This window comes from Labrus bergylta, chromosome 6 (genome assembly GCF_963930695.1).
Source record: "Labrus bergylta chromosome 6, fLabBer1.1, whole genome shotgun sequence".
Classification (NCBI taxonomy): Eukaryota; Metazoa; Chordata; class Actinopteri; order Labriformes; family Labridae; genus Labrus; species Labrus bergylta.
This window is the reverse complement of record NC_089200.1, coordinates 19,508,882-19,522,444: the sequence shown is the minus strand read 5'-3', so window position 1 is coordinate 19,522,444 and position 13,563 is coordinate 19,508,882. Positions and strand designations below refer to the sequence as shown.

The window sequence follows — 13,563 nt, the reverse complement described above, 5'->3', positions numbered from 1 at the left end:
TAATCTTTTTTAACCTTTTATTTACTAGTATGACCTTTGACATAAACATGAACACGCATGCACGTATGTGTGTCACACGCACACACTTAAGCGTATTCGTGTGTCTCTGTTTACCTTACATCCGTGCCCGCTGCGGCGCAGTGCCGTTTATATTAAGAACTATCTGTTTTTCGGCTTTAATGTTCCTAACGTGAAGCTACGGACTGTTGTCACACACAGACACAAGCTCACACATGCATGATGCAGACACACTACCAAGTCATTACTTCAAGAGCTGAAGCATTTTTCTTTTTTTATAGATTTATTTTGGGCTTTTCGTGCCTTTAATGGAGAGATAGGACAGTGGATAGAGTCAGAAATCAGGGAGAGAGAGGGGAAGGACATGCGGGAAAGAGGCCACAGGTGGGAAGCGAACCCGGGCCGCCCGCTTGAGACGACAGCCTCCTTACATGGGACGCGCGCACCAACCACTGCGCCACCAGCGCCCTGAGCTGAAGCATTTTAAAATGGCCTAGCCTGTGCACATACTGGACGGCTACGTCCACAGCTATACTGCTATCCGTGATAAGGGGCTGGTCTCACATACACACTTGTTTGCTAATGCTAACCATACAAGCCAACAAGCCTGCGACTATCCACCCCTTCCCCATATTCAATAAACAACACCAAAAAATTAACAACATTAATCCCCATTTAGGTTAAAACAATGAATTGCACTTTACAGGAAACGTTTTCTTAAAAAAATATACTTACTAGCTTAGGAAGACTGAGTCTGCGGCTTCCATCGCACCCAGCTACAACGGTTGTATGTCCTCCAAGTAAACACAAAAAGGCGGAGACCACGCTTCGATACAGGGAAGCCTTAATTTTCAAGACTGAAATGCATTATCCACAGAATCCGCAATTTTCCGTCGTGAAGTTCCCGATAATATGTCTGACCACCTGTTGATCCTACTCGTTTATCTGACTCGTTCATGTGCAGTCCATTCAGCGTTGTCCAGGAAACCCCGTAGGAGTGTACTGAGCATGCGCAGATGGAGATAGCTCAACAAGACAAGGGCGCCTTGATTGAAACTCACCTACTTTTGTTATACTGACATGAAAATACGTGTTTGCTCAATGATAGGGGCAGGTTTGTTGGGAAACAAAGGTTTTATTAGTTGAATATGGCTGATCTATAATTTTGAGTCAGGTCAGTTTTAAAATGTTATTGAGGCCAACAATTGCTAGTTATCATTTTTATATTGCAGCCTATCATACACCGTCCCGTAAAAGAACATTCAACATATTTACAAACTGCCTTTTTTTTTTTTTTTTTTATGATGTCAAGCTAAGGGTGGAAAGATCAAAGTCTGTTATACATTTGTACAACTGTGTTCCAGGTCGTGAGTTGTATAACTATTGGAAACCACAATTCAAGGTAAATCAGCATTTGTGGACTTGAGCTTTACAGACAGCCACTTCACAACTTCCATTCCTTTATATTTGATGGTGTTACACACTATTAATTCCTATTAAATGGTTATATTAGCTGTGCAATGACTGAATGCCATCTTCAGCTGTTCAATTATCAAAGGTATTTGGTTAATAAATATTTTGTTGTTTTCTTACGTCAAGATAAATTCTGATGTCCCTCAGGATTGTCACAGTCCATTGCCATTTCAGTAGCTGATTAATTGGGAAGCTGTGAAATGATTCTGATTTATCAAAATTGGTGACTGGAACACGGCAACGTTTATTTTGTGGACAGGGCTTTTTGTATCCCACCCTGTGTGAGCCACCAGAGAAGAATTGCATTTCGATCCAAAATTTAAAATAAGATAAACAAAAGAAAACAAAAAGACAAAAGTAACAGTGTCCGTAAAGGAGTAGGAATAAGTAAAACTTATATTTCCCTACCCCTATGTTCCATTTCTTCTGTTAGTTTATAAATTATTGACAACAAATAAACAAACTTGTCCCCAGTTCATTTGCCCCATAAATAAATAACATTCCCAGTGTAACCTAATATCCACCCAGTGTTACTATATATATATATATATATATATATATATATATATATATAAAGGAATACCCCTAAAATAACTCTCCCACTTCCATATACTCTTCTAAAATATATTGTTTGTATAGTTTTTATTTTAATTTTATAATATTTGTGGTCTGTTTCAGCTCTTGACCCAACCCGTTCCGCAAATCCACCACATACCCTGAAATACACAGACTCTTCTTCGTTGTACAAACACATTGTTTTTTTTAAATTAAATTAGCCTCTTGAATCATAACCCCCCTCCCAGTCACAAAATATTTGGGTGCAGTAGGGTGACTACACCTGTAACTTGCATGATGGAACATGTTCTCGCTGAGGGGTGCTGCACAGTACAAATGCATGCACTAAGTGCTCTCGCTTATACACCTTCAGCACATTTTAAGTTAGTCCATTCCAGTGACAAGCTATTTGACTCCCATAAACAAATGAAATATCTTATCTTTAAAATATCCAATGAAATATCAGTTTACAAAGCAATTTAAAAGAGAACTTGATGATTTGCAAAACATTAAATTATGCCCCATATTGACAATAACACAAAGACAACATATAAAATGTTGAAACTGAGAATTGTCATTGTTTTGGAAAATGATATGTCTTTTTTGAATTTGATGCCAGCAACCCTCTCAAAACAATTAGGACAGGGTAATGTTTACCACTCAGTTGCATCAGTTTTCATTTTAACAGTTCTTTGTTAGTTTTTTGGGGGGACTGAGGAGGCTAATTTCTGTAATTTTGAAAGTAGAATGTTTTATCATTCTTTTTTAGATATCAGCTGCTTCATAATGCTCCAAACATTTTCACTGGGTGACAAGTCAGGACTGCAGGAAGCTCGGTTTATCACCTGGACTCTCGACTACAGAGCCATGAGGTTGTAATACATTCAGAATGTTTGCGTTGTCCTGCTGAACTAAGAAAGGCATTCCCTAAAAAAGAAATTGTCTATTAAGCAGTACATGTTGCTCTAAAACCTTTTATATATCATCATGTAACCTCTTCTCTTTAGCTTAGAGAATTGGTTGCCCAGGATTCCCAAACAGGAAGTCACAATTTATTTAAAACAGGGATGTAATGATATACTGAACTCATGGTGATTTGTGATGCTTGGTTTAACATAGGATTTTTAATTTGTTATATATGATGCTTTTATTCAGCCTTTTAAATGCCTTACACCTACATTAATTTATTTTCTGTTTTTATTTTGAAAGAATATAAAAGGTTCTTCTGCTTGACTGCAAAATTACGGGAGGGAATGAAAGCGTGCAGAAATACTTTAAACAGTTAAAACAGTGAATAGCAAACTTCTGTGGATTAAAATCATCCCTTAGGCATACAGATTTCCACAAGTCTTGCAGGTTTCCTTAACAAGTACTAGACATTTGAAACATCACGTATCCAGCACTACTATTACTACTACATTACTTGCTTTGTATGGCTATTGTCAACATTCATCAATCTTGTCAAGGCCCAAGATTACTAGAGGAGCTGTAGACAGCACTGCACACACAAAACGAGAACATTTCAAAGATATACCTTCCTCTAATTTTAAACATGCACACACTGCAGATAAAGCCATGCACCACCTGAAGTTTATTGGCAACAACCTTTTTTTGAGTAATTTTTTTTCCCCCATGTCAACAAACAAAAGCAGAAGGCTACACTCGTCTGGATGACACAAAAGTTTGTGCAATGTGGTCTTCAGTAATAATAGGATAACTTTTACTGTCTTTTTTAAAAATATCTATCAACAACTGAATGAGGGTCAATGCTAGCATCAAGAGCTAAAATGTTCTGTCTCGGATTGTATGAGTATTTCAACTTTAAATGTTTCGATCTTTTCAGGCAAGTCTGAAAGTTTACAGGAGTAATGTACTTCAATTTTCTGCTCAATATCTTTTTTTTCTGATGAGTCAAATATACATTGAAACCCCATTTTCACAACAACCAATGCTTTGCTTTTTATACATTCTTCATGTATCTTTCCCCAACAACAAAGCAAGTGTGCAAACACAAGTCATTTTCATTTAAAGAACAAGATCAAAGGTAGCTCAGCATTAAGGGGGTGCAGAACTGAGAAAGCTTCAAAGGGTTTCTTGCTAGCAGCGAGGAGCAATTTACAGTCAATACACCAACAAGTAGATCCAATTAAACCTTTGTGCTTGTGAGTTCTCTCAAACCACCTTTCACACTCAGCTGCCACAGATATTTTTAACCATGGTTTTACATGCTCCACAATGATGCATTTCAGTACAGAGAGTAGGGACACCCAGTACAACTTCACCCTTGCAGAGTACATGGCATAAAGTGGCCTTCCACCTCTGAAATCCTAGACACTGTGGAACATCGGCATGGCAGTGATGCAACTAAACACCTAACAAGTGGGGTTCCACAGCCATGATCCTAGGGATTTAGACAGTGCTATTCCTGTGTGCGTCTAAAACAAAGAAATCCTCTGGCAGTGACACCTGAGAGACAAAATAAAGATTACTCAAGTTTTTTACAGCGATTACATTTTTTTTTATTCAAACTGGAAAGGATATTCAGTGTCCTGACAAGTTGTAGCATGAATTTTATTGCAAAATAGCTTCTTTTAGGTTAAAATTAACTGGCTTTTTGAATGCTTTGGGGTTGTTTTCTGAAAGGTTGATGTAGAATGTATCCTAGCTGGTAAATTTTACAGCCATCATCAATAATTTTATTACAGACTGAGTTTAATAATTGATTCTGGCTGGCCTTTTATGCATAGGAACAGTCTGTTATATACCTCAACAGCAGATTGAAGAAGAACAAACCACTGCTAAGAAAAGCAGACGTTTGCGAGGGGCAAGGTCCTAATCACAGACTCTGGGGTTAACTATAATCACATAAATATAGAAAAAAAGTCCACTGTGTGACGTTTGTCTTTTACTGTGGAGAAAAGAAGAAAGCAGAGTTCTAACAACTAAGCTGCAGGCTATGACAGAAATCTACAAAACTGAAAATGGCGCATCATGTTTAAGACTGGTGAGTGTAAAAGCTGTAAGGTGAATACTACGGATATTTCAATCTAAAGTTTAGACAACAGTTGTTGTTTTTTATAACAGCTGTAAAGTCCAGGTATTGGTGTACTGTAATAAACTCCTAGTAGTGGTTATTTGCTTGGCTAATGCAGCGGTTAAAGCACAGATTCTAAGTTAAAGTAACTTCATGTAATTATGTAAAATACTTTGGCTTACTGTAAGATTGTGTGTTAGAGCAGTTTGGAATTGCCATATAAAAAGACAACATTTTTAAATCAACATTTGCTTTGATAATACTTGATCAAAATGTACAGTCAATGTTAAAGTCAGTTTCATGAATTCAGTTTTAACATGGGCTGTTTCCATGTTACGTCCAACTGAGGCTCAGTCTGTTGCTGGGTGGCTGAGTGTGAGAACATCTACAGCCTTGTCATTGATCCACGGTTGGGACCCGCACTCTGTCCCTAAGGTTAGCTCTGTGGAACATTCTGGGCTCGGGTCCCAGAGAATAGTGACATGTCAGCAGCCCATTCAAATGAACAGGCTGAGGGTAGCACTATGTTAGCAGTGCCGGGCTGGGGGAGGGAGAGGGTAAAGGGTGGGAGTGCTAAAACTGGTGCTGTGTTTAACACTGCAGGGGTAGAACAGGGCGTGTGGCTCCATGAAAGGTCTGCTGTTCCTGGATAGGCCCTGGGAGTTTGAAGCTACGGACAAATTGACACATATGTGGTGGCTTTCTACCTTTGATTCGGATTTAATATTGTTTCGGTCAAAAGGATTAAGATGAGGTGAATGCTATTCCAGAGTTTACAAAGTCTCCGGTCTGTTGAAATTCTACATGGTTGTACATAATGTTTTATAGCAAGACTAACCAAATGCAATTTTCATATGGTCCTTCTGCTACATAGTCAATCCTCCTTTTTCCACATCACAAACCAGCAGTTCGTCTACACAGCGTGCCAACAGCGCCAATCCATCTCAAATACGCACCGTCTGTTTTTGACGGAGATGCTGCAAGCATGCGTCAAGCTGAACAGAATAGGTTGACAAAGACAGGAAATCAAACAGGGAAACAGAGAGCATCCAGACACTTTCAAAATAAAACAAAATACAGCCTCTGGATCGTATGTTTCTTCTTTTTTCTTTTTTTCGACACATGCAAAGGATGATCAGCAAACCATCCACAGAAAGACAAAGCAACATTTGTTTGCATGTTTTTCCTCTTTATTCCCGCGTGATCTTGTAGTTCTCCTGTGATCTTGTGAAACCATTTGTACAGCTGCTAGGGGTCTGCGCTCACGCTTCAGAATCAACCTGGTGGGGCAGGATGTCTTCTGCCAGACGGAGCAAAACTGTGGCATTGAATGAATGCAGCGTGCAGGGACTATGTGGAAATTGAGGCAACCAGTCTACAACAAAACAAGCAGTTCTTTGAGTCCATACTAGGACACGTGTTGCTTGAAGTTAAATAGTTGGCTGTTTTATTAATTAATCCCTGGATGGTGTTGAACTTTTGGATGGATAAAATATTCAAAATAAAATAACCATTATATACCCAGCAGTCTGAAGTCTTATGCCCTCGTCAGCATAGAGCTTACTGTTAGCTGCTGCACTCATTTAGTAGATCTGCTGTATCAGTCCATCAGACGCCATTTCTCAAGTGAGTTTTTTTCCCCTTGTTTTAAGGTTGTTTTGTTGCATAGTAAACACTGGGGCATGGTCCCTGGAGGCACACTGCTCCTGCAGCTTTTATTGTTGTGTTTCTAACAGTTAATTTACATCCCTGTCTTTCTCCTGCATATGATAGTGTCCAGAGACCTGAACGTGGGTTTGGTGAGAGCAGCCCTGGAATGCTGGGAGCCAAACCCAGCAAAACCACTGCGCTATTTTTCTCTCTACAGTCAAACTTGATTTATCTGGTCTCAGGGGTCAGCCAAAATGACTGTTGTAGAGTAAAGAGGGGTGGGTTAGCTACAGAGCCCAGTTAGCCCTGCATATAGCGCCAGCTCCATACATCCCAGGGCTGCCTTGACAGAAGATCTGCTCAGCTGTCTCACCCAAAGTCCAGGCCGGACTCCCTTTAAATCTCCTATATAGTCACAGTTATTTTACCGTTACTCTTTGTCGTCCAGCTAAGCAGCATTGCCATTTCAACAAAACATCTACTTCCTTGACCCCCTCATTTTCTTCGATCAATAATAAGCTGGTTCATTGAGCACTTCCTCATTTCAATAGTTAGTGAATTCCCAAATTATCTATCTCATAATTCACAATGTGTCCTTTTGTTGCTGGAATTTCTTAATTGAATGTTTTGAATTATTTTCAGCTTGATGTGTGTGACATCAGAAAAAAACTAGAAGAATCTTGAAGAAAGTTTAGGTAGACTTTTTGAGGACAGTTCGTTTTGGGTGGTGCTTTCTGTATGTTGCTTACTGTTGTTGCTTTGCAGCTACCCAGCATCGGGTTTACTCTATAAGAGATAGAGCTGGTAGTTATATTAGAGCACGGGACTCCAAACTAATTGTTGTCTGAATGCTTCATAATGGGACCCCTCAGGTTCAGTTGACCTCCAACAACTCATCATCTGTGTTTAATACAAACACTTCAGTAATGATTGTCTCTCTATTGAATCATTGCTAAGAAGGGTTATGTCTTTTTATTGTACCCCTTTTGTAAGTGGTTCACTAAAACTAACAGAGAGTAACCCCAGGACTCAAAGATCTGATACTGAAACAGCTGAAAACAACTGAAAGCAAAGTTGAAGCCTGTCCCAGGTCTTCCTCTTTTCTGCATCTCCAAAACTGCTGTTACATGCTGGAGGCTATTTCTCTGCTTTTATCTTTCATTAGATTAAATAGGTGATCTTGTCTTGCATATTCTCTATGCACATTATAAAAACGTGTCACACATGTTAGGAGTGTTGTCACACTGGAGGTCTTGCACTCCAGGATCCTAGAGCTCATTCTGAGCTTGGAAGATCTGCTTTTAGCTTCTATGCACCATCAGCTTGGAATTTTCTGCAAAGCACTTTCAAGATCAAGACACTGGTTTCTTATGGACATTTTAGATCCTTAATTATTAACTATTCATTGCACTTGTTTGAATTTATTTTTTGATTTCAATACTGCTCATTAATTGCATTTCGGTCTTAACTGATCTTCTTTCATGATGTGTGTATGTATGTATGCATGTATGTGTGCGTGTATATACAGTATATGTATATGTAGCCTATGTTTATTTTCTTTCTCATTTTTTATTTTGCTCGACGTCATTGTAATGCTCTCAATGCTTTTTGAGTTTAAATAAAGACAAACACTGGATTAACCTATTAAAGCGTGACAAAATTCATGTTTGGCCAATCAACTGTCCATAAGCCAAAAACCTCAGATTTGGTGTCACATAAGGAAAAAGCATATCCTTACAATCAGGAACATTTAGTCGTATATCCTTGGACTATTGCTTGATTTTTCTAAAAGAAGAAGATCTACCAATTAATTAAATGATAATTTCAACTCTAATATAAGACATGGCAATCAAGATGTTTAAAAACAACAACAATTTAATCAAATTGAATGTCTGCATTTCTCCCTCATATGATGACCAATTTATCTGAGCCTTATTTGGGGCTATTGTGTGTGGAAATATTTGAAAAATGTCAGCGTTGAGCTCCAGCTACTGGGCGATTGGCTGCCTGTGCTGGCTGGACAACAACACTCACTTATGAACTGTGATTTCTGTTTTTCGTTTTAGCCTAAGTTTTTGTCAATAAATATGATAGCAGACATGCTAACTGATCTAACATATAGTGGAAATACAATATGTTCACTTCACATTAAAGAACTCCGATTTTCGGACACCTGATTTGCTAGAGCAAATAAAAACAAAATATACCTGAACTGCAGAAACAGAGTATACACAGTTCTTGAATTGAGTAAATGCAAATTTGAAGCTGAAATCTGTCTCACAGCTTTGAGCAGAAAATAAAATAAAATATTTGTGTTTTTTTTGTGGCTAATATCTCCTTTCAAACAAAGGGGTTTGTGTGTCCTTTTCCAGCCTGTGTAAAACTGTTTATGCATGAGCTTAATGAATAGTAATAATGTCTGGTCTGCTCTCCCATTGTTAAAAAATAAAGGAAGAAACTACCTTGATCAATTCATAAATGAAAGTGTGTTTAACCTGTTACAATTTATAAACTGATGTTGCAGCTCTTGAAAGCTATAGGGAAAAGCTTAGCGCGGGTCTTTCTACATGCAAAGATCCCAAAGAAGACTTATGATAAACCCTTAAACAATCCATTTATTATTGGAACCTAAAGAATCTTGTCTGGAGATTGATCAGAAATAAAAATATTATGTGTTTGCCTTGACAGTAATTTAACAACACTCTTATTTGTCTTTTTATAGGTGCTGTCATCGTGTCCATTGATCAGGTTTAATGGCAACCAAGGGGTAAGAACATATTTCTCACCATTTTCTCCTCACTCTTCTCCTGTCTACTGCATACAATTCTTCTTTAAGTTTTCAGAAAAAATAAAATCATAGAAAGATATGAGTTATTTTAAGATATATTGCTATTACATTCGGTCAAAATCAGAAGTTATTTATTTTCTTATAACCTTATACACAAAAACTCACATTTTCAGTTTTCATTTCTAAGCTTAAACACCAACTGAGAAACACACACACACACACACACACACACACACACACACACACACGCACACACTAGCTTTCTCACAAGACATGTGATTATGCCAACAATGGTGCCAGCTGCAAGCTAGCAGTTTGTCCCCCCTGAAAATCATGCCTGTGTGCGATGTCTTATAGGGACTGCTGTAGGAAGAAGCAAGAAAGGTGCTGGCATACTTTTCTTTTACCTTTTTTATCCTCCGTGTCGTGTCCTCTGTCAGCATTGCTTGATCAGAATGCAGATCATAATGCACTCCTGTCACTGTGACCTGATTAGGGGAATGTTTGCCAGATACTCCTGCTACAGGCCTAGAGATTTTATTTATTTAGCCCAGGCTTCCAAACACGCCAGATGTCAACTGGGTCCCTTAACAAAACTTGCCTTGCAGGAAAATAGATTTTCAACCTTTTTTAAAAGAGGGTGTTAACGGTGTGAATTGAAAAGCAGATGCTGCACTGATTATTTTCTCTCTGGAATTGGATCACACAAAAGGGCGCTCTCTGTTGCTGTTGAATTGTTGGTGACTAACTGTCAGTCAGGTTTTTAATTTTTTTTTAATTGTATCTTTATTTGGAGCAGACAGGTAAATACACCAGCATAGCAACATTAGTAAAAAATAAAAACAAATGTCCTTCCAGTTTTGTTTGTTTTGAGTCCAGAAAAAGCGCATAACCAGCCATCCAGGCATACGAGTCCAAAGAAAGTATAGTCATGGATCATGGATAAGATTTTGTTCGTCCTCTGTAATGCCCACTCTCCTCTAATAACTTAAATTTCACAGCAATTGTGATAGAGTAACATCAGTGGGTACAAAAAGATAAACAGAGCCAGATGAGGCTCACATGTTCACTTAGAGAGAACTGTGATACAGTCAGTCGTGTTTTAAGCTCAATTCCAACAACAACAAGTGGACACACTTTGTTCCGTCAAACATTATTTTGCTATCATGCTCCGGCATGGTATGGAACAACTGCACCCTTAGGCTCAGGTCTACTGACTACTCTACAACCATGCCCTTGTCTTGTCAAGAGTTTGCCACTTGGTTGTCATAGTTATCAAATGTCATAATGCTGCAGCCTAGATTTGCAACAGATCTAGAAATAAGGCTGGAATGTGACCATTAAATGTAGAGGGCCTCTACATTTTAAAGAAGTGCTGCCTGCTGCGCTAGTCTTGCACCAAATGTCAGCATTACAACTTGCAAATTTCCATCTTTGCTGAGGAGGTTCAATTTGTTGTTTACCCTTTAGTGCATCCTTGTGGAAAACTTAATTCTTAAAAGGCAAATGAGAAGTTTTGTTGTAAGGTCTAAAAACCGCTGAAAAAGATTAGATCACACATGCAGCTGTTCCTTTTATGTAATTCAATAACAAAATTGTAAATTGCCACTGATAATAAATAAATAAATAAAATAGAAAATAAATGAATCAGTGGTCTGTTTCAATTTACTCCTAAAGTTGGAACTCTTGTGTCTAAGGCAAAAGGATAACAGGCAAACAGTAGAAACAGCTGCACTATCACATCATAGTACAATACCATGCTGCAGTGTAATACACGCACAGCTTGTTGTTAAAATGTAGTTTTAAGGCTTGTTGTGTTGCTCAGGTAATCCACTGAATGCTTTCCAAGCTCTGAGATCTATTTCCACTACTGCAGCAGCAGCAGTAGCCTCATACATTGCTTCCACATTCGTGTTATTTTGAATAATTTACTTTTGGATATTATATGTAATTGTTGTGTAGTTTTTTGATGTCTTCTTTATTCCTATAGGAAGTCATTATTTAACCTATACTTCCACTTCCAAGAGTTAGTATTTTCAGTGTTTACAAAATGCCATTAGTGGTTTTCATTCCCAAACTTTATCCCTAACAACCTCTTCTATATCTCTGAAAAAGAATTTGGTACTTCTCTCCTGCTGTCAGTATTTTTTGATTTAAAATGTCTAGACTACAGTAGAGAGCACTGCAATCCTGCATGGATAAAGACACAAGTTTTCCTACTCTTCTGCTTAATTGTTCATCAACAATCCACACTATCAATGATCAACAGCTCTTCTCTTGTAAATTGACTTTTCTTCATAGATAATTCATTGTGGCTCAATTTATTGTGATATGATGCAGAATGAGTAGCAATTAACTGGTTAACGTTGGATGTTATTATGTGTACACATAGACATATTAGTTGTGGGATCATGCAAATTAGTTTTTGCAGATCATGTACCAGACCTATGTTTTTATGTGAAATATTTTAGACTGTTGAAGTTGTAAAGTAATGCTTGTTTTTCACTGATGCAGCCAGCTTACCATGGAGGAGGAAAAGCTGTTAGTGTGGAGATCTGAATGCGAGTCAGAAGTGTGAAAGTGGCTAAATTGCAGAGCAGATGGCCTGGCTGTCGCAATGAGATCCTCTTTTCCATTCATCATATTCATTCATCTTGTATGAAGTATGAGCAGACATACCAAGTTTTGACAGAAGAGGAAGAATTGAATAAGTAAAATGTGAGATGTTGGTTTGGTCTCTGTTTTTAACCTGTCTAAGCAAATGCAGATACAGACAAATCTATGCATGGGCTATGAAGCTTGCATTCGCTTGCTGAGTTTCTCCTCTCTTTTTGCTCCTTATCTCTCCTCTGGCCTTGTATAGAGAGCTACACAAAGTGTGTGTGGGGGTCGGTCCTCTCCAACAAACCCCAACCTGAAAAGAGGCATTGTTTGCTAGATGCCATGCAGAATGAGAAGTTAGGGCAAGCTGCATGCAAAACGAGGAGGGGTGGTTACCTGTTAAAAGTCCGCTTCCACCCTTTAGAAAAGGACATTATGATAACTAGTAGAGATATTTTGTTTGTTTGTCCCTGCCTTTTATCCCGTGTTTTAAGTAACCTCTCCTTGCTTTACATGTGCTCTTCAGCTTTCTTTCCTTTGTCTCGATTTTGTGACAACAGCTGGCTAGTGCTCTTGAAGCCAAATAAAGACTTTAACAGAGGCTGTTGCAAGCAAATATAACATTTTTAGCTTTGAACAAATTTTAGATTTTGTTGTGATGAGAAAGCATTACGATATATAAATGCATTTATATCATGGCCAACATGATCCAGTTACTTGTTCTTTTCAAGTCATTAGTGTTGACAGCTAAGCCTGTCAGCCATGTCTCAAAGTGCAGATGAGACTCTAGTGTAGTCTGTACGCACAGAATAAACAGACTACACTTTGGATAAACAAGGGGAGCGTGAGCTCTCCTCTTTAAGATGAGACATTTTCTTTTGAAACTGGGTTCTTTTTATGGATGAACGTCAGGGTTTCAATACATAAGTTTGTTGAACTGGAGTGTGAGCCATTTGGTGTGGAGGAGCCTTTTTTTTGTCTTTTCACTCTTTCATCCTCTACAATGCGAGTCAACTGAGTCACTCCCCTGTGCTTTGCCTCTCAGCCAGTTTCTCTGCCTCTTAATCAGCTCTGGATTCACACACTGACCTTTCTCCTCTTGTTTCTACAGTAATGAGTTCATTCCGCCTTTTAAATGTGATGGGATGATTAACAACACCATGGAATGGTGCAGCTTGTGTCATTGTTGATCCTCATCCCAAATGCAAACATTACATATATTAAATGGCCACATTTTGTTTTATGCTCCTACAATGTGGCTTTTTCCATTCAGACTCAGTGTTGCATCAAGCGATATGCTGCGATGACGCTGCAGTGAGACTCTTCTTTTATGTCAATCTCAATCTTGTGTGACTGAGACACAAGTTGTTCTCTGCTTTGCTTTGTTTCCTTCTCTGAACATTTTACAGCAGATTTATAAAAAAGTGAATATCTAATGTTGTTA

At 38.3% G+C, this 13,563-nt stretch overlaps 1 protein-coding gene across 1 annotated transcript in view; it reads left to right on the top strand.

The window, feature by feature from the left end:
* The window catches only part of ell (elongation factor RNA polymerase II), a 36,555-nt gene that overhangs the window by 7,273 nt on the left and 15,719 nt on the right, over positions 1-13,563 (top strand). The window contains exon 2 of the mRNA XM_020632148.3: positions 9,453-9,497. Within this exon, the coding sequence (XP_020487804.1) occupies positions 9,453-9,497 (45 nt within the window). The remainder of the gene's footprint in view (positions 1-9,452; positions 9,498-13,563) is intronic.